The sequence below is a fragment of the Trematomus bernacchii genome, unplaced genomic scaffold, assembly GCF_902827165.1.
Source record: "Trematomus bernacchii unplaced genomic scaffold, fTreBer1.1, whole genome shotgun sequence".
Lineage (NCBI taxonomy): Eukaryota > Metazoa > Chordata > Actinopteri > Perciformes > Nototheniidae > Trematomus > Trematomus bernacchii.
Genome location: NW_022987313.1, coordinates 4,463,200 through 4,486,352, shown reverse-complemented (window position 1 = coordinate 4,486,352; position 23,153 = coordinate 4,463,200). Strand labels below are relative to the sequence as shown.

The 23,153-nt window shown below is 40.5% G+C and overlaps 2 protein-coding genes across 5 annotated transcripts; both read left to right on the top strand.

The window, feature by feature from the left end:
* Positions 1-391: 391 nt before the first annotated feature.
* On the top strand, positions 392-6,311 carry spata7 (spermatogenesis associated 7). 2 transcript variants are annotated; one of them, XM_034123256.1, is made up of 12 exons: positions 392-598; positions 1,277-1,333; positions 1,440-1,529; positions 1,796-1,843; positions 2,338-2,441; positions 2,520-2,986; positions 3,657-3,702; positions 4,200-4,324; positions 4,429-4,479; positions 4,646-4,723; positions 4,849-4,906; positions 5,056-6,311. In XM_034123256.1, the coding sequence occupies exons 1-12, from the start codon at positions 556-558 to the stop codon at positions 5,689-5,691; spliced, it is 1,803 nt and encodes a 600-aa protein (XP_033979147.1). In that variant the 5' UTR covers positions 392-555; the 3' UTR covers positions 5,692-6,311. The 2 variants fall into 2 exon arrangements, with proteins under 2 accessions (XP_033979147.1, XP_033979155.1); XM_034123264.1 differs by having other exon boundaries at positions 4,203-4,324; positions 5,056-5,691.
* A 312-nt stretch (positions 6,312-6,623) lies between these two features.
* ptpn21 (protein tyrosine phosphatase non-receptor type 21) lies at positions 6,624-22,949 on the top strand. Of its 3 annotated transcripts, none has more exons than XM_034140658.1 (20): positions 6,624-6,640; positions 7,816-8,114; positions 9,225-9,394; positions 9,671-9,768; positions 10,654-10,721; positions 10,838-10,908; positions 11,153-11,240; positions 11,368-11,456; positions 11,904-11,991; positions 12,334-12,413; positions 12,535-12,642; positions 13,248-13,308; positions 13,449-13,530; positions 13,662-15,181; positions 16,125-16,265; positions 17,473-17,691; positions 18,630-18,758; positions 18,849-19,083; positions 19,729-19,889; positions 21,111-22,949. In XM_034140658.1, exons 2-20 carry the CDS (start codon positions 7,935-7,937, stop codon positions 21,237-21,239), a joined length of 3,717 nt encoding a protein of 1,238 aa, XP_033996549.1. In that variant the 5' UTR covers positions 6,624-6,640; positions 7,816-7,934; the 3' UTR covers positions 21,240-22,949. The 3 variants fall into 3 exon arrangements, with proteins under 3 accessions (XP_033996549.1, XP_033996510.1, XP_033996616.1); XM_034140619.1 differs by lacking the exon at positions 6,624-6,640 and adding an exon at positions 6,835-7,008; XM_034140725.1 differs by lacking the exons at positions 6,624-6,640; positions 12,535-12,642 and adding an exon at positions 6,835-7,008.
* The last annotated feature ends 204 nt before the right edge of the window (positions 22,950-23,153 follow it).

The window sequence follows — 23,153 nt, the reverse complement described above, 5'->3', positions numbered from 1 at the left end:
AACTAAACTATTAGGCAGACAATTATATAAAATGCAGTGCAAGTTTAAAGCCATTTCTGGCAAAGGGGCTACAGTTCAGATGCAGTTTATTTTATTGGTGGAAGAAGTGTTCATTCAGCTATTTGTATAGTTCTACAGAAATACTCCTGATCTTGTTCAAGTATAAATACAAAAGCAAATATTTGATATTTCTAATGTCGTGGATCTGATTGAATTATGAGTTATAAACGTTATGCCTTGTAATAATAATAATACATTTGATTTAAATATTGTTGTTTTTGTTCACTATTTCCTTTCAGGTGACAGGTGTGGGGGTGGGTGGTTGGTGCGTGACTTTCCTTAGGCATGAGCGTGATGACGAAAGCAATCATAGCAACCAGCATGGCGACGGGGAAGCTTTGCTCCGCCACTCATCTGCTTATAAACTCGTATTAGGCTGTTACCGTTTCGTTACTTGATTAGCTTTCAGCGTTAAAATGTCCGTCGTTAAGTACACTGTAGTTTCTGGATGTATCCAAGCTCTACCGTCGCTGCCCAATAGTATTTCTGAGGAAAATGGGATACGCTGAGTGTAACATTACCATGGAATCGAGAATAGGTATGCAACTACTGTTAGCATTAGCTAAGCTAGCTGTTTGGCTAGTGGATCAGCTGCATGAAGCTAATTCAAATTGTGCCTAGGCAGCTATGTGAAGATCAACTCTGGCTAACTCTGTATAAGCTCACGAATGTGGCTTCACGTTTATGTAGATAATGGTCAGCCCTTTACTAACTTAGCTTGTTAAACTTGAAATCTATAACAACACAGTAGCGTTTAAGCCTGTAACACGGTGCTTCTGATAAAGCTAGCTAAAAATAGGTTACTTTATTGTGGTACATTTATATGGTTCATAGTACACGTGCTAATGTATTTTCTCAAAGATGTTCTTCTTAAAGTTCAAATTAAATGTATTTCTGTAAAAAAGGATGAACTATTTTTTCAGATCACATATTTGTTGATAAGATATCTGTTCTGAAAAATATTGACATATTACTACTACTTGTAATAACTGAGCAAGAATGGAAATGTGTAGAAATACAACACAAAACGTGTTTACCCCATAGATTACCCCCAAGACTGAAGGACTGTTAAATAATGAATTTCAATAAATTATATTTGAATAGTTTAATGTAAATAAATAATCTGTTTAATATTTGTTATTGATTAGTAAGCACATATATAATTCAGTAAGTTATAGCATGTTTAACATGTCAACATGCATCTGTTTTCATTCAGGGAGTGTATCATCTGGAGGGGGCTGCAGTGTGAGAGGACGAACTTCAAAAAGTAGCCGTGAGTAATATTATGCGCTTATATTATCATTTAAAACATTAAAATGAAAGCTTGATTATATCATTTACTGCATGTTGTATGTGTGTTTTCTGTCTTGCTTTTATAGCATTCTGCCCTCGCTCCTCCAGCATGTTGACACAGTCCATCGTAAAAGACCACATGGTGTCTCATTACAAGAAGGTTTACTCAGCTAAAGGTGAGCTACATGGCAGGAATACATTATGATCATTACATTGACATTCCGTAAAACAAACTAAATCAGCTCCTGAGAATTCTGAATAACTAGTTTGGTCATGCAATCATGGAAAGCTTTTAATCTTGTTGAAGCATGTAAAGCACTTTGTAATTTGATTTTGAAATGCTCTTTATAAATAAATAAAAAATACTGTTATTATTAGTGGTTGCAAAGTAATTGGATTCATTTTCTGTTGTGATCTTAATTGTGTTTGCCTCGTTCTACAGCTGCCATTGATGCCTCAGTACCCAAAAGCCTGATACACAGTGTAAAGTGTAAGTTTGAAAGTATCAAATATCACATTATTAATTACAATTGAAACACTGTTTTGCTGCTGAATTTGGGGTGTACCTTATATTACCATTACTGTTTTTCTATTTACAATATATTTCATTCTCATTTTACTGTCACTATAATATAACCACAACCAATCAGATAATGGTGTCTCACTGGTTATCAAAGACCAAAACGTTCTCTTTAAACCCAACATTTTGCCCAGTTGTTCAGTATTAAAGTCCGACCTGTTTAGTTTTACAGGCAGACAGGCTGACAGTAGCCTCAATAGGCAATAATGCAATGCAATCACTGATCCTGTTTGAGTACAGGATGTAGCTCATCCTTATCCATACTGGTAAAGTAATGCTCTCTTCTAATGGCTGTACTATAACAACTTCTCTCTTGCCCCTTTCATACCCTGCACTTAAGTACAGTGAGTCTTGGCCTATTGTTGACTATTTCCTGTGTCTATTCTTCCGTTGCCTGTTTCCAGACAATGACCAGATCAGACAGGAGCGGTTGAGGAGAGGGGGTCGTCCTCAGTCAGCCAGCTCTCTCTCCCAGAGGAACAGCAGAGCCTCCTGCTCACCTGCCCAGGTAAGAAATCAAGACAGATTCACTGATGTGTCACTCAGAAGCCAGCCATTGTTTAAAAACAACATGTTTCCTTTTCAGAGTAGATTATCTGTGCAGTATGATGACAGCCGCTACCTCTACTCAAGGAGTTCCTCAGTATCCAGCCCAGGGTTCAGCTCCTCCTTCCATGCCAAGGAGATAGTTTATCCATCGTATACAGTGGATTCTGACAAGTTCTCTCATCACATACGGCCAGCTTCAGAAATAAAATACCGTAGTCCTGAGGCAACTTCACACAGAAGGCAGTCAGCATATTCAATGGGAGCTTCAGGAGATCACAGTCACTACACGTCTTTCCAGGACCCTGTTCAGAAGACTTACAGCGGAGACTTGCTCCAGAAACATTCACAGCACTTTACCCAAGACAAACCCTTCACCCCTAAGACCCTGAAGTCAGAAAAGAGTTCATACCTTTCACAATATCGCTACTACCGAGCTCCCCGGAGGAAACCTACTCAGGATAGCACCAGCTCAAAATGTATGCGACAGGAGACATATCATGGAAGGTACTTACCACGCATCTACATCAGGGTGTCCGCGGGGTCTTAAAAAGTATTAAAAGTTGATAAATCAATTTAGAGAAAATTAAGGCTATTAAAAAGTATTAAACAGCATTTTCAAGGTATTACATTTTGTAGCTTGTTTTCAATAAGTATATCAATTGTCCAAAGAGGTTGTATTCTAAAGTCTGCCTGAATGTAATCATTGCGTAGGTGTGTAGTGTGATTCTGTGTAGTTTATTTATGGCATCCCGTTGGATTTGACGTCATCTAAACAGGACATCGCACGCTCACTGCTTGATAGCGCGCGAAGGTCCGTTTACGCCGGTTGTTAAACAACATCGTTATGGGGAAATGCAAGTTTGCGTCCAAATGGTTGGAAGATAAGCAGGAAGGACAATCAATACTGTATATAGTAAATGTGAGGTAAAGTGTGTCGCCAATGTAACCGGTTAGAACTCGAAGTGGCGATGAGGTCTTAAAATGTATGGAAAGGGTCTTAAAAAAGGTCTTAAAAGGTATTACATTTGACTTCAGGATTCCTGCATATACCCTGTACATGAGTCTCAAGGGAAAACAATAGATATACTGTATGTCTTTAAAACATTTTCTTAACCTGTAAAACATGTGTTCCTATGTGTTACAAATAACGTGAATTCAACCTTTTTTTATGCAGCACAAAGACCAAGGAATACACACAAGAATTCTATGAGCCATCTCAGGTAATTTTGAGGGATTCATTTGATTATTGAAATATGTTTTCCAATGAGTCTTACAATCCTAGTACGGTGTCAACTTATCTTTTGTTAATCAAATTATCGATTTAACCCATCCTTTTGTATTATGTTTAAAATGGGTGGAATGTTTTTTTCTCAAGTTATTGTTTGTGGTTTATCAAGGTTTTAATGCTTGCGCTGCACTTCCCGAATATCAATTAAGATATTTAACATTTACATTAAGCCTTAGCTGTTATCCCATAATTATTTCCAAGATCATAAAAGCCACATGTTTAGTGTGTCAGAGGGCATTATGTGGTGAAGTAGCCACATACAAATAGTGGTTTATAATTATTTGTTGCTCAATGTTGGTCATAAATCCTCGAGTTGTTTATCATCCCTTTAGACCATGAAGAACTTAAGTATTTACAGCTACATTAAACATTTAATCCTGAGGCAGTCTTGGCAATATTTAATGTCCTCATTCAATCCTTTTTGTTTAGCAGGGATTTCATACAGAGCACGAGTGGTCTGAAGAAGAATTCAATGGCACATATTTCTCTGCATCGAGACAACAGAGTCGAGCACACAAGAGCAGAGACCGTGATTTATTTGACTCCTCATCCAGGTGAAATCACAGATTGTAAATGCTATGTTGCATTTTAAACCAAATGTTATACCTGGTGTATTTTGTGTTTAAAGCGCTAAAATAATTAAATTCTCATTTCTTAGGGGCTCACTGGACGGCGATAAATCTTCCATCAACAAAAGTTTATCTGCAGAGTAAGTTCTCTTTGATAATGTCTAATCCTTAAACAGCTTTTAATTCATATAAACCAAAGCTCTTGCCAGATGTATAGGGGTTGACAGTACGATGCTTCTGTGATTCTTTAGATCCATGAACAATAATGTCTCTGGGAAGTTGCTAATTCAAATTTTTGTTTAACAGGGAAGAAGAATTAATGTACCTCGAATTCATTTCTGCTGTAACAGAGGATATATTGTCCAATGGGCACATCTCTGACAGGTTTGTCATGTTTTCTATGAACCGCTTTGTTATGTTACAGACATTTACAGGATGGCACTTTTTTAATAGGCATGTGTTCCATATTTGATTATATTGTTAAACCATCTGTCTGTGTCCTCTTCTAGGTTCTTAGACCGGGTGATGAATCGCCATATCGACATGAATCGGCATCAGCTTGATGTGGTTAGTGACTTTTTGCAGAATATGTTAAGCAAGTCTTTTTTAAGTGTTCGGTTTACAGCTTTAAATGCAAAATACAAATTTAAAAGGAAATGTAAAACATTGTCACAAAGGACTTTTTTCTTGCATCGGATTATATTGTTTGTTTTTAGGGTAAAATGCGCCACCTTCTGGATGTGCTGCGTAAAGAGTTTGAAGAGCCAGCCAACTCATTCACCCCCAGTACAGAGCTAGAAAAAAAGAAGAATGATCGGGGTGATTCATTCTTGCCATATGTTGGATCAGGAGGGAAACAAGAAAATACCAAAAAAGATGATGACCTTCTCTCCTATGCATCACTTATTAAATCCTGCGATTTGCAAGATTATGCTGATCCCCTCTTGGTGTCTACACCCTTATACTCTCCTGGAACGACTGCTGCCTCACCAACTGAAACAAACGAAAAGGACGAAGCAGTTGACAATCAGGAAGAAGGCAATAGCTCTCCTTGCCTCAGTGACCATGTTTCTAATAATATGGAAATCAGTGAAGAAGTCCATCAAAATCAAACAGGCACAACTGAGTCAAACAAAGAAGTCACCTCTGAAAACCATGAAGTTACCCCCATAACCAGTGACCGAGACCAAGAAGAAGTCAGTTATGATGGACAATCTAAAGAACTTGAAGATCTGGGGAGAAGTTTGTCAGAGTCGCTTCATGTATCCAGCAATAAAGACCACGGCAATGAGGATACTGTTGCTGAGCAACCTGCACATTCAGTTGCGTCTGTCAGTGATGACGAGTTCTGAGTTTTAGCTGTATTCTGTGATTGAATGTTCTTTTATATTCTTGTTACCAAGTGAGTTTTTTTTCCAGAGAGAAATTTAATATTTGAAATTTCTGAAAGTATAGTTTTGTATTTGTGATTTATCACTGGTTGTGTTGTGTTGTCAACATTGTTTTACAAACCCCACCAAAATGGTGTTGTTCTATTCTAAAAAAAAATGTTTACAAAAATAAACAGGGTTTTTCAAGTACTACAGAGAAATGATGATTTCTAATTTGGGATATTGTAAAGTGGCCACTTACTGGCCGTAGTGGTATATACATTTTCTAGAATCTAGATGGTTGCCCTGAGGTATCTAGTGAGAATAGAAAATGTGCAAATGATAGCCCATAGCACTGATGTCAGATGTGTGAAATATGTGGTTTCATTTTGATTTAGTCGATTGCAGAGTTTACCTATAGTCTTAATGTAGCTACTGTTTACATTTGTTGATTTCCAAAAAACAACAACAACACTTGTTGTAAAGAAACAAACATTTTCCAGTGTGTTTGACTTGACATATGCCTCAGAGATGTAGCAACTAGGAGATGATTGTCACCGGAAAGTGTCTTTACAATTGCAATAAATTACTATTTCTTTTGATCCTTGTATGCTGGCATTTTTTATTATTAACACTTTATTACAAACTGATAATTATTCGATATGCAACCTGCAACAAGCGCGGCCATTATTACCACATTGAGGGGGACTTTTAAATCGTAGCAAAAATAATCTATGTTTGCAATTACAGCTGTCAGCCGATGTAAAGGTAAACAGACAGGTCAGCGGCCAGCAGTTCCAGGCAGCTGTCCCATTTCTGGCATTTTCACCGCTCCGCATTCCAGCAGTGTGATGTCATGGCTCTGAAAACCTAAGTGTATTCCTCCGCCACGGAGGCACTATAATGCATTTTGAAACGTCTGTTCAAACAGGTACGTTTAATCATATATTGTGTATACAATTATTGAAAAGTCGGTATATATTCCAATGTTATAAGGTGATTTATAAGATGTTGAAGGACAGCTAATATAGCTATAGTGCCGCGGATGTAGACGGAATACGCTTGTTGCTCTTCCAATCCCAGGAAGCGAAACACGCTTGGAACTTCAGTGAAGTTAACTGTTGGACCAAGAGGCATGGGGTGCTACGTTAGTTTTGATCCACCAACAAACTACAGACCAACAGGCTGTCTCTAATTTAGAAACATATCTAAACAGTAGAGTGAGCCATTGACCTTGATGGCGGAATCCGTCAGGACTGAATCCTAGTTGGACTACTTTTTTGCATCTGGTGGCTAACGGTAACGTTAACGTTTTTGCCCCAAATATTTACCGGCCGACGTCAGCTTCCCAAGGGTGTCGTCTATTTGCTGGAACACAAGTTAGCATGCTAGCATTCAAGCTAATTTGACGCTAGTTGTAGGTAACGGTTCAAGTTATGGATGTATCAAAACGACTAACGAAAAGTAGGAAGTTAGAGCGGAAATTAACATATATTTGGGAAACCCATCCTTTAGTTTCAGTAATGCGAAGTCGTACTTATAGAGTATAAACGTTGTAATACAATGGTTGTATGTTTGAGTTGGAAAGCAGCAGGGATTTTGCAGTGTTGTGTTCGACAGTAGTAGCTTGCTGCGTATTGAATCTGGTTGCTCTTGTCAGTGTTTGTATCAGACTATTCACTGGAGGGGTTTCATTTGACCACAATCGTGGAATATGGCTTGCATACAGTGTTATATACAATGTAAATGACACAGGTCAGGAGGCCTATTACAAATAGCTGTCTATCGATTTGCTTTAAATGTTTTTTTGAGTGTAAACTTAGAGAACTGCATTATGAATTTGTAGCAAACTCAAGCCAAGTCAGGTATTTAAAAAAAAAAAGCCTAATTTAAGAAGATTACTCTTCGATAAGTCTTGTGTTGTCTGTTCTGGCGTCTGGTTCAGGGTGACAGACTGACTAGCTGTGAATAAACTGTTGTAACATACTCTTTAGTGACGAGTAAGAACACTGGTTGTGATTCATCTTGGCATTTATCATCCTATTCCAAGTTTTCTATTTTATATCATGTCATTTTTGTGAATTTATGTCTCTTCTCTCTTTTCAGATCTGTCTGTTGATGATGAACCTCATGAGATGTAACATTCACACCGTTTTCGAGGGGACAGCAAGGAGAACTATTTCTCTGGACTAAGTGAAGAGCTCCCTCTTGGAAAAGTGTGAAACATGCCCTTGCCATTTGGCTTAAAACTCAAAAGGACTCGAAGGTATACTGTTTCAAGCAAGAGCTGTCTTGTCACTCGGATTCAGCTGCTCAATGGAGAGTTTGTTGAGTTTACACTTTCAGTGGAGAGCACTGGGCAGGAATGTTTGGAAGCAGTTGCTCAGAGACTTGAGTTAAGAGAGGTATGTCTGTTTTTTCATCCAAAAACAAGTGCAGATTATTCTCTCTTATATACTTTTTGAGTCTCATCTCAGATACTTATCTTTTGGAAATGTGTTAATTACATACTCTGTATTAATATGTAATAACATGCATGTTATCAACTCATCACAACTTGTTGCCCACATTCACTTTATTTTTTGTATTTCCTTTTAAACAAAAGTTCCAGCTCTCAAATCATGAACAATATGTTCAAGACAAATTGTGAGTCAGAATTGAATAATGCAATGAGCTTCATATGTGCATTTGGTCACCTGGTTATCATGAGCTGAAATAGATGCTGTCATTGTTAGACACAACTCAAATTAACAATAGATACTGCTATACAAACAGGTGTTTTGCCTGTGAACATGCACTAAATCACAGTGTCTGTTATTTTGATGCAAAGTGGCTAGCGGGACTAAGCCTCTAGCCACATTTAAACGTTTTCTTGTATTCAGAGCAATAACCATATTGTTTTTTTTTTATATCACTAGGTTTTTTGTGTGCAATCATGTGGTTCTCGATCCATCTCTCGTAGAGCATGTTCTGTCACTTTACTTGATTTAGGGATGATATTTACAACCACTGTCTTATTTGTTACTCTCTCCTCCAGATCATTATTATTTAAACACATTTTTTATTAATGTCCACATAGCATTACATAATAGTTTCCAAACAGTGCTGTTATGTTGGCCATGTTTCTAGTTGTGATTTGAGAGTTGCTGCAAATCACAAAAGGCCTCTTTCAGCAAATGTGTCTTTGGTAGACAGCAAGCCTATAGGGGGTTACTTTTCTTACCAATGTTTATTGTGAGATGTTCAGGCAGTCACAAGACTGAACAGGGACTGCCAACAGCCTATAAATCTGGGAATGTTTTTTTTATAGGTCTTCATAAGTGTTTAATGTAATGATGTGCAGTATTGATCTAAAGCAGTCACTCAATATTGTTCTAAAGTTGAATATGTTTAGTGTGCATTCATTTGGGGTTCAGTACAGATAGTAAAACCAAAATTCTTCAGCAAAATGTCCTTAGGGTTTCTTTGATCACAGCATGCCTAAGGTGTAATGTTTTTGCTTCTCTGCTTGTTAGATAACATTCTTCAGCTTGTGGTACTTCAACAAGCAGAACCAGCAGAGATGGATCGACTTGGAAAAGCCGCTGAAAAAGCAGCTGGACAAGTACGGGCTAGAGCCTACCGTTTACTTTGGAGTCGTGTTTTACATACCCAGTGTCAACCAACTGCAACAGGAGATCACAAGGTGAGGTTTCGTCAGTGGTACGAGGTCTCTTGTACTAGGCCTATTACCGTAGTGACAATTTATACAATTAATGCCAATCAAAGAGGTATTTTGAGATCATTTTGCCAGGTTAAAGTGGCCAACAAGAAAATAAGTTCATCAAGCACAGTTGATCAGTGACTTCATTTTACCTATGTTTGTTTTAATGCACAAATCCATTCAGAGCAGTCATTTATTTTTTTGTTTTCGAGTGCTTGTTTATTCCCCACAGAAGTAACTCTCTCTTCTTCTCCACAGATATCAGTATTACCTACAGATGAAGAAGGATTTTACGGAGGGCCGGATCTCTTGCTTACCAGAACAAGCTATTCGTTTAGCTAGCTTGGCAGTGCAAGGTAAATAATAAATACATGATACAAGTCGAGAAAAGAAACGTGGGTTTGACAAGCCTGGTGTTTCCTGACATAAAGCTTTAGCGAAACTTGTCATTTTAAACATCGACAGGCGGCTTTTGCTAGTTCAAGTTTTTTCCCCCAAGTATTATACCGCACCTAACAAGCACCATTAAACCTAAACCAGTGGTTAAATGGGTCAGTGGTGTGTTTGTGTGTGAATGTGAACTCTCCTTGCAAGAGCTTTAGCCCTGACACGTCCTCCCACTTCTGGCCAACCAGAAGAATCTCAAACACTGCTGGCAAAGTTAAATCAGGCTCTGCAACTTACTGGCCTGGGTGTTGGAATAGCACAGCCTCCGAGATCACTTACTGCTGCGGCCATCTTCAAATGACTGACCAGCATGCATTATGTACATTTTAAGAAAAGCTGTAAGAAGCTTCTTCCAAGTTTACTAAAGATAAGACACTGCTCAAGTTGTCATGCAGACTTTGCATGACTTTAAAAGTGCAGTGGGCAGTTCCTATTTTCTCTCCCTGGCTGGGGTATTTTGGAGTGAAGGGCAGTTGTAGCGTTTAAGCAGGGCTGATTCCTGGGATAGCCAACATAGTTGTGAATGTTGCCAGCAGACAGCCTGAAGCTAATAACAGCTTTGGACTTCTACGTTGTCAGACGCTAGAGCAATCCCCCTTTCTTTACAAATGGGCCCCTCCTCTCCTAAAATGAGTGGCACTGCAGCTTTCCAAGAGGTATTACAGCATGCTGCAATCCTTGAATGTCTATTTAGGCTTGTACTCAATGCAGAATCGGACATGTAATCGAGTCTATTCAGAACGCGGTGTTATGCACAGTATGCTCATGAAGTCTGTCTTTTTTTTTGTACACAGCTGACTTTGGAGACTTCAATCGATATGATTCCCAGGATTTCCTCCAGAAGCTTGCGTTGTTCCCTATTGTAAGCTTTTTTTTAGGTTTTTTTATTTACATGTGAAATGAAAATTGTTGAGGCTATTGTGTTCTTATTTGTATTTAAATACCAACATTGTTTCAACCGTGATATTCTCTTTGCAGGACTGGATCCAGGATGAGCGTGTGCTTGAAGAGGCCACTCAGAAAGTGGCTCTTCTGTATCAGTCCTACAGGTGAGCATCAGCCGGTCTGTACTGTGTGGATAAACAGACAAACAGCTTTGCATTTTGCACAGACAAACGCAGTCCTTTTTGCATCTATAAAGCCACACAGCTTTTTTTATTATCTTTCTTAATTTAGAATCTTACTGAGGCCATACAGTTACTACCATGACTTATTGCAATGCAGTGATTCTTTCTTCGTGTTTTTGTAGGTGAATGGGTTTTGATGGTTGTTTTGTCCTGTTATCTTTTTCAGGGGTTTATCAGCTCCAGAGGCAGAGATGTTGTACATGCAGGAGGTGGAGAAAATGGAAGGCTATGGTCAGGAGAGCTATCAAGCCAAGGTAAGTTAACACGTTGCTTTGATCCCCGACAGCTCAAACACTGAAGAAGACTGCATACTATGTGTCTGGATTCTTTCACCTCAAATTATGTCCTGAATGTCTTTATCCTCTCCACGCATCTAAACAGGACAGTACAGGCACAGATGTTTCCATGGGGTCGTGCCTCGATGGCATCTTTGTCAAGCATAAAAATGGCAGGCCGCTTCTTTTATTTAGGTAAGTGTAGCCAGAAATTGGTTCCAAATTATCTTTACTTCTAACAGTGAAGAATAAAGGTGTTCAAAATGTTGATTCTGAGAAGTAATTGTTTTGAATCTGTCAGTATGAAATGAGTTTATGGCGCAGCTCACAGCTATTCTTGGGTTAGGCGGTCTCCTTTTATGTTCCTTAATGCTAGATCTGAATGTGGAATGAGTCAAGTAAAGTAACATTGTTGTAGCATTATCTGTCTGTCTAGTGGGTGTACATTCTTGACCTTCCATGAACTGTATCTATCTACATACCATTATAGGTACTGCATACCTTATTTCATAGACTCCCACATGCATTGCTTAAGCAGTCCCACAGTCTCTTTAAAAATGCCACAAAGTGATGTGACTGCCATGACATGTGTTTTTCTTTTCCCTCTCTCTCTCTGCCACCGTGCTTTAAACGGCTGCGTAGGTGGAATGAAATTAACAACATGAGTCATAACAGGTCCTTCTTTGTCCTGGAGCTCACCAACAGAGAGGAGAGTGTCCAGTTCCAGACAGTAAGTCTCTGCTGCCATTGCACCTTGTCTCCCCTGCTCGTCCCCGGAGACATTTCAGTCTCTTATTGAATTTGGCTAAATTAGACATTGCCATCGTCAGGGAGCTGAGCATCAGCTAGTCTGAACAATGCACCTGTGTTTGTGTGTGGGCGTGGCTGCTGCTAGGGATGTTTGGGTATGTTACTTATGTGTTGATCATAAAGTCACATACCATTAGCCGAAACTCAATGTAGCAAGTATTTGATAGCATACAGAGGAACAACTTTACTTAGAGATAACTAAGCAAACACCACCTTTGTACTACTTGTGTTAACATCTAATGTTTTTATTTTCTTTGTGTAGGAAGACATGGAAACCTCCAAATACGTGTGCCGGATGTGTCTGGCCAGACTCAAGTTTTATAAGATAAACAAGAGTAGCCTGTAAGTGTTTTTTTTTTAACATGTCTAGCCTAGTTCCTGTCTCTTTGTTCCTTGTGGTCTCGTGCATGTGTCTCCTCTTCGGTGTAGCCTCACTTCTATCCTCCTCTCCTCCTCTCTTCAGAGAGGAGTGTGACCCCCTGCCTTCTGAGGGCTCCCAGAAGTCCCTTCTCACTCTATCCTTTCCTCGCTTTCCAATGCTCTCTCGTCCCTCTCTGCCTTCTAATAAGGGGTGAGCATTACAATCAGCCCTGCCCATAATATTTGACATACGGCTGTTTAGCAGGTGCCAACACCAATCCCTTTGTGATTGTCTAGACAACACTGCATCAACAAACAAGCTCCCTTCTTTGTAGCTGAAAGGGCCCTTTGGTTGTAATTCTTGTGTATCAAAATGAATACAATTTAATTTTAAAGTCTTTTTTGTCAGCACTATTTGTGAAATCAAGATGATCTTTAAGATTGTTTAAAATCTTGGCATTACCTGTTCAGTATTCTCTCTTACAGTAATTCATTTACTTTTTAAGTTTATACAATATTTGATTAAGTTGCTCAGCTTCATGTATTTAGAAAATATTCTACAAACAGAAATGTGCTCCGTTTATGAGTCAATCAAAAATAAAAACACATCGCATGACTCTTCTCTTACACCACGTGTGCTGGTGTACTTTAAGACATGTGGGAAATGTTGCATGGTGTTCTGGAGAAGAGTTGAGCGATGCGTTTTTAAGTCTGAACTTAACCATTTCTGCAGTGTGCTGTGTGTGCAATGAAAAGAACGTCTTTAAAAAGATATTTCAAAAAGTTATAATAATACACATTTGTTTTACCCACCAGCCAAACCCAGCCTGTCGTTGTGAACCCAGTCAGACGGAGGTCCTCTACTAGAATTACTCTGGTAATGTCCATGCACATATTTTCCTGATGATTTTCTAGCTTGCAGTTCAGAACATGATGTATTTTCCAATAAAGACTTATTTTTAATCATTTTCTCAGATCATATGAGCTGTCGTTGAATTCCTCTCTTGTTTGTTTCAGCCAAAGCCTCAGGCCTACATGATGCCCCCTCCACAAATGCACTACAATGGTCATTTCACAGAGCCTTACACATCATCACAAGGTAATTAATGGCAACTATGAACCTGAAAAGCATTAGAAGTTTTTTCCTTCAACTACATTTAATGTTGCATGGTTTTATAAATGTAATCCATTGTCCATGTAAGGATGTGTTTTTAATTTGCTTTCTCACAGACAACCTGTACATGAACAATCAGAACGGTTATTACTACCACTCCCAGACCAGCCTGGACTGCTCCCCTCTGGAATACAGCAGCGGGGGGCGGTTACGTAACGGCAGTGTGTACAGCGCCCACAGCACCAGCTCTCTCACTAATCCCCAGCACTACCTCCAGCCCTCACCCATGTCCTCCAACCCCTCCATCACCAGCGACATCACCAGGCCCGACTATGTCCCCTCGCATCGCCACAGCGCGCTCATCCCCCCGTCCTACCGCGCCACCCCGGATTACGAGACAGTGATGCGTCAGAAGAACCGCGGAGCAGGATTTGGGATGCTTTCGTCTCAAGACCACCGACAGAGCCACTCCATGAGGAACCTGAACATTGGTAACTCGTACGCCTACAGCAGACCGGACCCTCTAGTTTACAGCCAGCCAGAGATCAGAGGAGAGCACGGCGGAGCAGCCCCCCACCATCACTATCCCTTCCACCTGGGCTCCAGCTTCCACAGCCCCTCTCCTTACCCCTATCCCACAGAGAGACGGCCCGTAGTGGGGGCGGTCAGTGTCCCGGAGCTCACTAATGTCCAGCTGCAACAGGCACAGGAGTACCCCGCCCCTAACATCATGAGAACACATGTGTACCGACCACCTCCCCCCTACCCGTACGCCCACCCCCGGCCCGCTAACAGCACCCCTGACCTGTCGCGTCACCTCTACGTCAGCAGCAGCAACCCAGACCTGATCATCACCAGGCGTGTGCACCACTCGGTCCAGACCTTCCAGGAGGACAGCCTACCAGTAGCCCACTCCTTACAAGAGGTGTCGGAGCCTCTTTTCAGCGGACCCCCACAGAGACACCCTTACCACGCTCAGAAGCGGAACTCCATTGAGATCGCTGGATTAGCACACAGTCTGGAGGGGATGAGGGTGAAGGAGCGCACCGTGTCTTCCTCGGCCGCCGAAACGGTCACGCCCCCTCCCCCCCTGCGAGGCGGTCGCTCTCTAGGCTCTCATCTCAACGTGTATTTGGAACGCATAAAGACGGACGAAAGGGGCGACATTAAGGAGGACGTACAGTACGGACACAAGAAGTCCCTTTCCGACGCCACCATGCTGGTTCACAGCAGTGGGGAAGAGGAGGAGTTCGAGGAGGACAGTGGACGCCACACTCCTCTTTCCCAGGATGCACTAGAAGCTGTTCCCGTGCAGCCGCCCCAACAGCACAACAGTTTGACATCTCTGTCGCTCCTTCAGCAACAAACTCCCACAGAGCCGCCTCCTGCGTATCCCATCGGCTCCTCTCTAGACCCCACTATAACCAGCTCCTTGACTTACAACGTTCACCCCCAGAGCCAGGAGGGCGAGCCTCTCTACCTGCTGTCAGATTTACGACAGCCCAGAATAATGCCCTCAGTGTCTGAGGGAGACCTGAGTGGCCAGGCTAAGCAGAAGACTAAAAAAGACTTCAAGAAGAGGCCTGTGTCTGATGTGCCTGCCGGGAAGAAAACAGTGGAAGGGTTGCCCCCTCCGGTGAGTGCTGTTCCCAGTTACATCACATTCTCAGCATAGTGCAGTAGTTAATCATCCTTATGACATTTAGACATTTCTCCAGGCCACCTCTGGTTATAGATATCGTATTTCTCTAGGCTTCTGTATTACAAATTGGCATGAAAGCAAGATTGAGGATATAGCAGCTATTTATTTGTTTTATTGTGGTCTTACAACTAGGAATGGGAATGATTAATCGAATATTGGAAATTATTCAAGTATTCGAATATGAGTCATGAATATTTTTATTGTAATTTATTTTTATTTTTTTTATGGGAGGGGTGCCTAAGTTGATTACATATTATCAAATGGATGAATTAAATGTATAATACGACAGTGCCATTTTAAATATCTTAAGAAATATATGAAAGAAAACTTGGTTTTGTTTCTATATTTATTTGAAATGTCTTTTTTTTTAAACATTTAAAAAAAAAAAAAAAAAAAAAAACATTTATAGGATATGTAAATTCTGTTAACCGTTTTTTTGGGGGTCGAATATTCTAATATAAATTTGCTTTCAAATTCCCATCCCTACTTACCACATCTTATCACACTCCAGCTCTGAAATGTCTTTGAAGTTGCACTGTAATAATACCTCAGGAAACCTGCTCCGAGCTTGCTATAAAAGTGTTTTGTTCTCAGACATGTGTTTTGCTCATTTGAAAGTCACATGAGTATGCACCAAGATAACATTAGAAAATCTGAACATAGTGTTGGAGTCAGTTTCAGGGGCCAGCTCTCAATGACGCAAGCACGCACACTATAACAAAGAATGTAGCTGGAGTACCTTGTAAAACCGGCCAGGTGACATTCCCTGAGCAAACACCCAGCAGGCTGTGTGGTCCCGCCCCTCTTGCATGCTGACTCCCTCACAGCGACACATCATCCTCACTGTTTCTCTGTCTCCTCTCTGTTGTCACACCAGGGCATGAAGAAAGGAGCCAGGTCAGAGTTCAAGAAGAGGGGCCCAATGAAAGAGGCTTATCTAAACGGCCTGTCGGTGTCGAGGCAGCCGATGCACGAAGAGGTGAAGGATGAGCCTGAGAGAGCATCCAATGACGAGAGGGTAGGACAACTTTCTGTCGTAATGGTTTGCTTCTTGACAGACAGATTTACAAATACAAATAAAACGTAGTTGGATGTATGTAGGCAATGGAAACCTAAGATATGTGAGATGTGTTACAGTATGCTTGTACTCATTAGCAGGTTCTACTGTTTGTGTTTATATTCACCTGCTGCTAGGTGTAGCCTTGTTGAACAGGTACATGGGCGACAACGTTTTGTCAATGTTCTTGTTCTGGAGGTTAAACACAGCTCAACTGGTCAGCCTAATTAGTCTTGATGCTTGTTGCTTTAACACCGATGTTACATTTCCATTTCCAAAATAAATGAATATGTTGATAATGGGATCTGTGAGCATACAGTAGATTCCCAAATGTCTCATACACACAGGATTGTAGAAAGATGAAAATATCAACCATACATATCACTCACATTTCTTTATTTAGTTATTATTTCTACATGGCTTCTTTATTTATTGAAATAATTCATCTCCTTGTGTCATCCGTCTATTCATCATTTACAAAACTCCACTACTGCACATCTATATCTTTTAGATGAGCATATTGAATCTTCCTTTTAGTGCTTTTGAAAGTTTCCAAAATAACTAAGCAAGAATGGTGCTACATGTTTTCCGTTTTTACAGATTGGTACAAAAATATGAGTAGCAAATGGATTTAAATGGATGTTCACCGTGGTTTTGTGTTGTCTAATTTGCTTCAAAACGGTCTTGGGGCTGAACTTTTAAACTTTTAAGCAACAACCACATTTCTTACATACTCTCCAGAATCAGAAAAATGCCTTGTCATTCAATACCACATTTCAATACCTAAGGAGTAAATTGCATTAACATGAGTGACTTGCTTGTACCAAGATCAGATGATGCTGGGTTTAGAACATTTTTAAACTACACCCAGTCTTTTGATAACATTCACAACTGAAAGCTTTGTCCTCTTATAGCAAGCACAACTCAGAGTAGTTCTGCCCTTATAGAAAGTAAAACTACAATCATAGAAAGTTAGGACAATCCTATTTATGAAAATGTGTCTCTGCTGACTCAGATTGAATTCTGACCTGCTATACTGTATATGTCATTGCAGCGTTTATGTATACATAATTGGGATTGGGCCAAGGAAGTGCAAACAGGGGAAGGTTGTTTAGGAGTCAGGACTGCATCACCCATTGTTTCCTGTTTCCTCGTGTGTGTGTGTTAGTGTAAGGTTCTGGAGCAGCATATGGAGAGGGGAGAGATGCTGAAGGAGTACGACAGCATCCCGAAGCGCCGCCCGGGGGGGGGGTGCTCCATCGCCCAGCTGCCGGAGAGCGGAGACAAGAACCGCTTCCAGGACGTCATGCCGTACGATGACACCCGAGTGGAGCTGGTTCCCACTAAAGAGAACAACACGGGATACATCAACGCGTCACATGTTAGAGTAAGTTGTCTTGTCTCATGACATATCACATGTTCCTGATTTTGTTTCATAATTAGGACAACAAAGCACTTGGAGCAGAAACGTTTGCTCATGATGATCAGTAAAGTTGCTGATACGGCTGTTTTACTCTGGTTTATTTGTCTTTCTATGAATGTAGGGTTGGGTAATAACGGCAAAAATCAATATGCATTGTTACGTCAATAAAACAGGCTGATAAGCTTTTCCAGAAAATCCATTCCAAAGAAACGCCCTACCATTATGTCATTCTACATGTGATGCCAGTGTAAAATGATATATAATTAAGTGTTTCCACAACACTGACCTTACTGTCTGACTCAGAGCAAAGGCATACATTTTAAAACCATGCCACTACCTTAGAAAATTCGGTTTGGCTTTCCAATACAAAGACTATTTGTTCCTCCTTTTTTTAATTTGAGATCAAGGGTGGTTTTATGTGTTTGAACAGCTGTTACTATGTAGCTGCTTCTCAACCACCTGCAGAAAATCACATGCAGGACCACACTGTCAGTACAGGACTGACTTTAAACAACAATGGAAATACTTGGAATTTAAGAATGGCCTGCTTTTTAAATACAGGATTTGTGAGGGACTGATGAATATGATTAAGTAATTGGTTGGGAAGAGTAAGTTATATTCCAAAAACGTAAGCTATTCGTAAGCATGATAACACTAAACTTTCTCTATCCTTTGAATAACAAAGTCTAAAAAAAAAACACCTGCAAAGTCCAGCTCTGATAACAAACCCATGACTCTGTTTCTATGGCTGCTGATGCTTCTCATTCACTCTTCATTATCAAATCTATGACACAATCAACAACAAAAATCTATACTGTTCTCTAGTTGTGTTTTTTTAGAGAATGTATGATGAGTACCTGTGACTGGTGACTGAAACATATCCCCCTCTCCTCTCTCATCAGATAACGGTGAATGGGCAGGAGTGGAGCTACATAGCGACGCAGGGTCCGATGTCCAACACGTGTCCGGACTTCTGGCAGATGGTGTGGGAACAGGGTGTCTCCATCATCGCCATGGTCACTGCTGAAGAGGTGCGGTTTCATAACACCAGCTCCACATTTTCCTTTCACTCCTCATCATTACCTCGATTGACCTTTTAGTTTGTCCTCTGCTTCCTCCAGGAGAGCGGCCGAGAAAAGAGTTTCCGTTACTGGCCGCGCCTCGGCTCTCGTCACAACACGGTGACGTACGGCCGCTTCAAGATCACAACGCGCTTCCGCACAGAGTCCGGCTGCTACGCCACCACCGGGCTGAAGATCAAACACCTGCTGACGGGCCAGGAGAGGACCGTCTGGCACCTGCAGTACACGGACTGGCCCGACCACGGCTGCCCAGAGGACTTCAAAGGCTTCCTCAGTGAGTGGGACCCATATCTGTTTATCCTTTATGTTCAGATATCTACCAGGAAGACTGAACAAGTGTATTCATTGGTGGCATCATTAGTTTGACTTAATAATAGTAGACTAGTTTTGATGGAAATTGAGTTAAACTCTCATAGTCTTAAAAAATAAAATGTTAAGTTCTCTCCTGGCATTTATTAAATCCTTAAAAACTGATCTCAGATTACATATTTGGCATGTAACATGTAACACATTACTCTACTCATCTGCCTCATTTAGATGAATAGGCACTGTTCCCTTTTCCTTGAAAGCTTGGGAATTTGAAAGAAAAAAAATCCATGCCTTAAATATTGTCTTTATTAGATTAATATAGACATGGATAATTGAAGGTGCCTGAATTTTGTATATATTTTGTTGTATTTTATTTGACTAAGCCTAAGTATATGTTCAGTGTTGTAACAGTATTAACGTTGATCCTTGTCCCAAACAACCCTGTCTTTAAATGTATTGTAATAGAGCCCGGAGATTCTTTGAAAAGTATTTTAATTTAATTGTTTAGATTAGTATTGGAACTCTCTAAGAAAGTTACTAAGTAGATTTGTATTGGATATATTCATTGATTGTGTACCTACTTAAAGTTGCTGTCCTCATGTTTCTGCAGCGTACCTGGAGGAGATCCAGTCTGTGAGGAGACACACCAACAGCATCAGTGACCCAAAGAACACCAACCTGCCGGTGCTGGTGCACTGCAGCGCGGGGGTGGGCCGCACCGGGGTGGTCATCCTGTCTGAGGTCATGATCGCCTGTCTGGAGCACAACGAGGTAACGTCCCCGCTGAAAAGACGACCTCATCTTAGGGTGACCAGGTGTCCCGCTTTGTGCGGGACTGCACAGCATTTTGATCATTTGACCCACACATTTAGCCGATGTCCCGCATTTGATTGACAGTCACCCGTCTAAAACAAGGCTTTTATACAAAGGTGTGAAGAAAACGAGAGGGCGATCACCATTAGCTGTGTCAGATGTCAATCAATCAACAGAGAAATGTATTAACTTATGGGTGTAGCCGGTGGAGGGAGATTCCCAGAGAGTTATTGTCAGATTTGCCAGAATTTCTGTTAAATTGCGCATGGAGGTGAATATGTTTTGAGCGACGCTTCACCGAAACTCACAAGAAACGCCTGGCTCATAAAGAAAATATCGATCTATGGATATATTCCTCCTGAAACCAAAAGAGATGAGGTAACAGCAGCTGATTTAATTAACGTTTAGCACACAGGTCAGCAGACTGGGTGTTTCTCAATCGCGAGTAAAGCTGCTTCAGAGCCACTATTTCAAGCATACTACGTCATCGAGTGAAGGCAAAGTACTGTTCCAATGTCCAGCATACTTGGAAATCTACCGAGCCCGGCGTACTCCGTTTGGAGAAATATCGAGGCTGCACATGAGTAGACTCCGCGGTCTTAAAATCCCCACAATGCTTTGCGCACGGACCAATTTCCAAAATCTGTGGCGGAAGATGTAAGGCGGGGCCTCTCATATGACGCACACCTGCACACTTGCTAGCCTGTTCCACTCTTTGTTTTCCAAATGCCAGGAAGTATTCTTGACTCGCTTCTGAAGCAAGATGCTCGGCAGACATGTGCTACCAAGCAAGCGTACTCGCGATTGAGAAACACCCTGTGGCAGTAAGCTAGCTCCGGTCATTTTTTTCTGGTCATAATAATTTGTTATGTTAATTCCATTCAAAACAAATATAATGAATTCCTTCACTTGCATAGTTTGTGCAAACATTAAACCAAAGTAAAGCGTTGTTATTCATATTTATAAGATAATAGTTTAATAGAAATGTTTATTCTTAAGGGTTAGATAGACGTTATATATACATCTAATCTAGCTCTTAGCAAAGCAGTAACATGTCCCGCATTGTCCCACCTGTTGCTTGTTCTCACCTGGTCACCCTACCTCATCTGGAGTCAATATTCTTTCAACGTCTCGTGTTCCTAGATGAAACTGTCGTACTAACTGCTCGTCTTGTTTCAGGCGCTGGATGTCCCAAAGTTCCTGTTGAAGCTTCGTCATCAGAGGATGATGATGGTCCAGACCTTCTCTCAGTACACCTTCATCTACAAAGTCATCATCCAGTACCTCCGCAACTCCAGGCTCATATGAGCGTGTGTTCAACCCTCAGCACACACCACCATCATCACAGGTTATTGAAGGGTGGAGTCTGCCCCAGGTCTATGCCAAACTGCACTGTGATGATGATGCTGTATGAAACTGCTCACTGTAGCGCTCCGATTGGTCAAGTATTAAAGTCAGGCGTCTGAAGGAAGGATGTGTGGATACACAAACAGGAAGCGATGCCACATGAAGGAGCATAAAGACTTACGACCTGCCTCTAAACAGTATTATATATATTATTTTTTACATACAATATTGCTTAATAAAGCCCAGCACTTTTACAGTACTTAGCTGTACACGATGAACCAATGTTAAGCTGCATTATGAAACTCTTTAGGATAGATGGGTTTAAATGAAGAACATTGGTTCTGATAATGAAGGACGTTTCTGTAGTAATGAAGTGGATAAAGAGCTAAATCATGAGTCATGTGACTCATATAAAGGTTTATTACAGAGCCCAGATCAGGTGGATTTGAACTTCATCAGTGGCCTGTGGTGGTGCAAAGGTTTTGTACCTGCATTTAATTTAATAGGAAACAGAAGGATACCGTACGGTCGGATTCGGTTGCGTAGCAAAAATAAAACCACCAAACACAACAGGAACAATCTCCTATCCTCAAAGATGGGGGATTGATGGGTTTGAGAAGCAGGTGTGAGGCAAAAGTCCAATTGGATAAATCATTTTGTACTGTTCATTATTTTTTTACAATGAGAAATCCGAGTGCTGTATTTTAGCCAGATCAAGATACTTTAAGATGTTATTACAAGACAAAGTGCCTACATATCTGCGTTTAAAAAGGACTATTATTGCATCATAAGAAGGAAATGTATTAGTTTTCTTACTCAGTGTAATTTAATGCGTGTTTGATTGCAGTGATGTTTTTTTTACCGCCAATCAATACAATTTAGAGACAGAAATGGCAAACTATGATCCTAATAATTATTTAATTTGGTTCATACCCTTCAGTAGTGACAGTTTGCCATTATTAAATACATAGAAATGGAGCAGTGGGGCCATTTGACAGTATTGAGAAACAACAGTGCTCAGTGACACTTTGACATCCGGACTATCTTTATTTTTATTATTATTCCTGCTGTTACAAATAGCATCCTGACTTTTAGTGAACACTTTCCTTTCCTGCTCGAGCTACAGAGCGTATTTAAAGCCAATTATGAATTCACCTGTCCAGGAACAATGCGTACAGGCGAAGTTTACATAAAGTCAAACTACTTTTTAGCAATTAGAAATATGTTTGCCTTTATCAATGCAAGACACCAATTTAATTTATAATGTGGCCAAAGTGATTTTTAACCCCTTATTTGTCTTACCTTGTTGTTGGTGTCAGACGCGTGGGCAGTGATCTAACTTAACTGGAGGAAACTCATCTGAACTGAAGTTGAGATGAGTTCAACTGGATCTTTTTAAACGCCCGTATGAATTTGCTTCAGGTTTTTGGTTTTAAGATACTGAATGAGTCTTAGTGTGGAGACTGAAGAGTGATTTTGGATGCCAAGGTGTAACTGTTGTCCATGTACAGGTCTGTTGTTCATAATGTACACAATGTAAAATTCTGCTTTTATGAATATTGGTTATTGTACAAACTGTATAAACTATCTATTGAACAAGAAATGGTATGCCATTGGAAAAAAAGAAGTGTAGAAAATCTTTTCAGCCAAGAATAAATATTTGGAAATACATTGTTTCTCTATTTAATTCATCACACACATGCCCCCTTGTGGTAGGAATTATTCTGCCTCTGTTTCTATATCTGTTGCATCAAAAATAAGAGTTTACTTTAGAAAGAGGTCTTTATTAAATAAATTCAGAGGTGGAAAAGATCACAGCTGGTACAGAATCTTCAAGGAAATGAGGCGAGAGCTGATCAGTCCAATCTTCTGATC

What these genes read in the sequence shown, in the direction of transcription:
- ptpn21 (XM_034140658.1), top strand. Translation starts at nt 7,935, where the DNA reads ATGCCCTTGCCATTTGGCTTAAAACTCAAAAGGACTCGAAGGTATACT. An exon ending in AGGAGAGCTATCAAGCCAAG is followed by an intron (nt 11,241 to 11,367) that starts GTAAGTTAACAC and finishes GCATCTAAACAG; the next exon opens with GACAGTACAGGCACAGATGT. An exon ending in CCTGTCTGGAGCACAACGAG is followed by an intron (nt 19,890 to 21,110) that starts GTAACGTCCCCG and finishes GTCTTGTTTCAG; the next exon opens with GCGCTGGATGTCCCAAAGTT.
- spata7 (XM_034123256.1), top strand. Translation starts at nt 556, where the DNA reads ATGGGATACGCTGAGTGTAACATTACCATGGAATCGAGAATAG. An exon ending in AATTCTATGAGCCATCTCAG is followed by an intron (nt 3,703 to 4,199) that starts GTAATTTTGAGG and finishes CTTTTTGTTTAG; the next exon opens with CAGGGATTTCATACAGAGCA. An exon ending in AATGGGCACATCTCTGACAG is followed by an intron (nt 4,724 to 4,848) that starts GTTTGTCATGTT and finishes GTCCTCTTCTAG; the next exon opens with GTTCTTAGACCGGGTGATGA.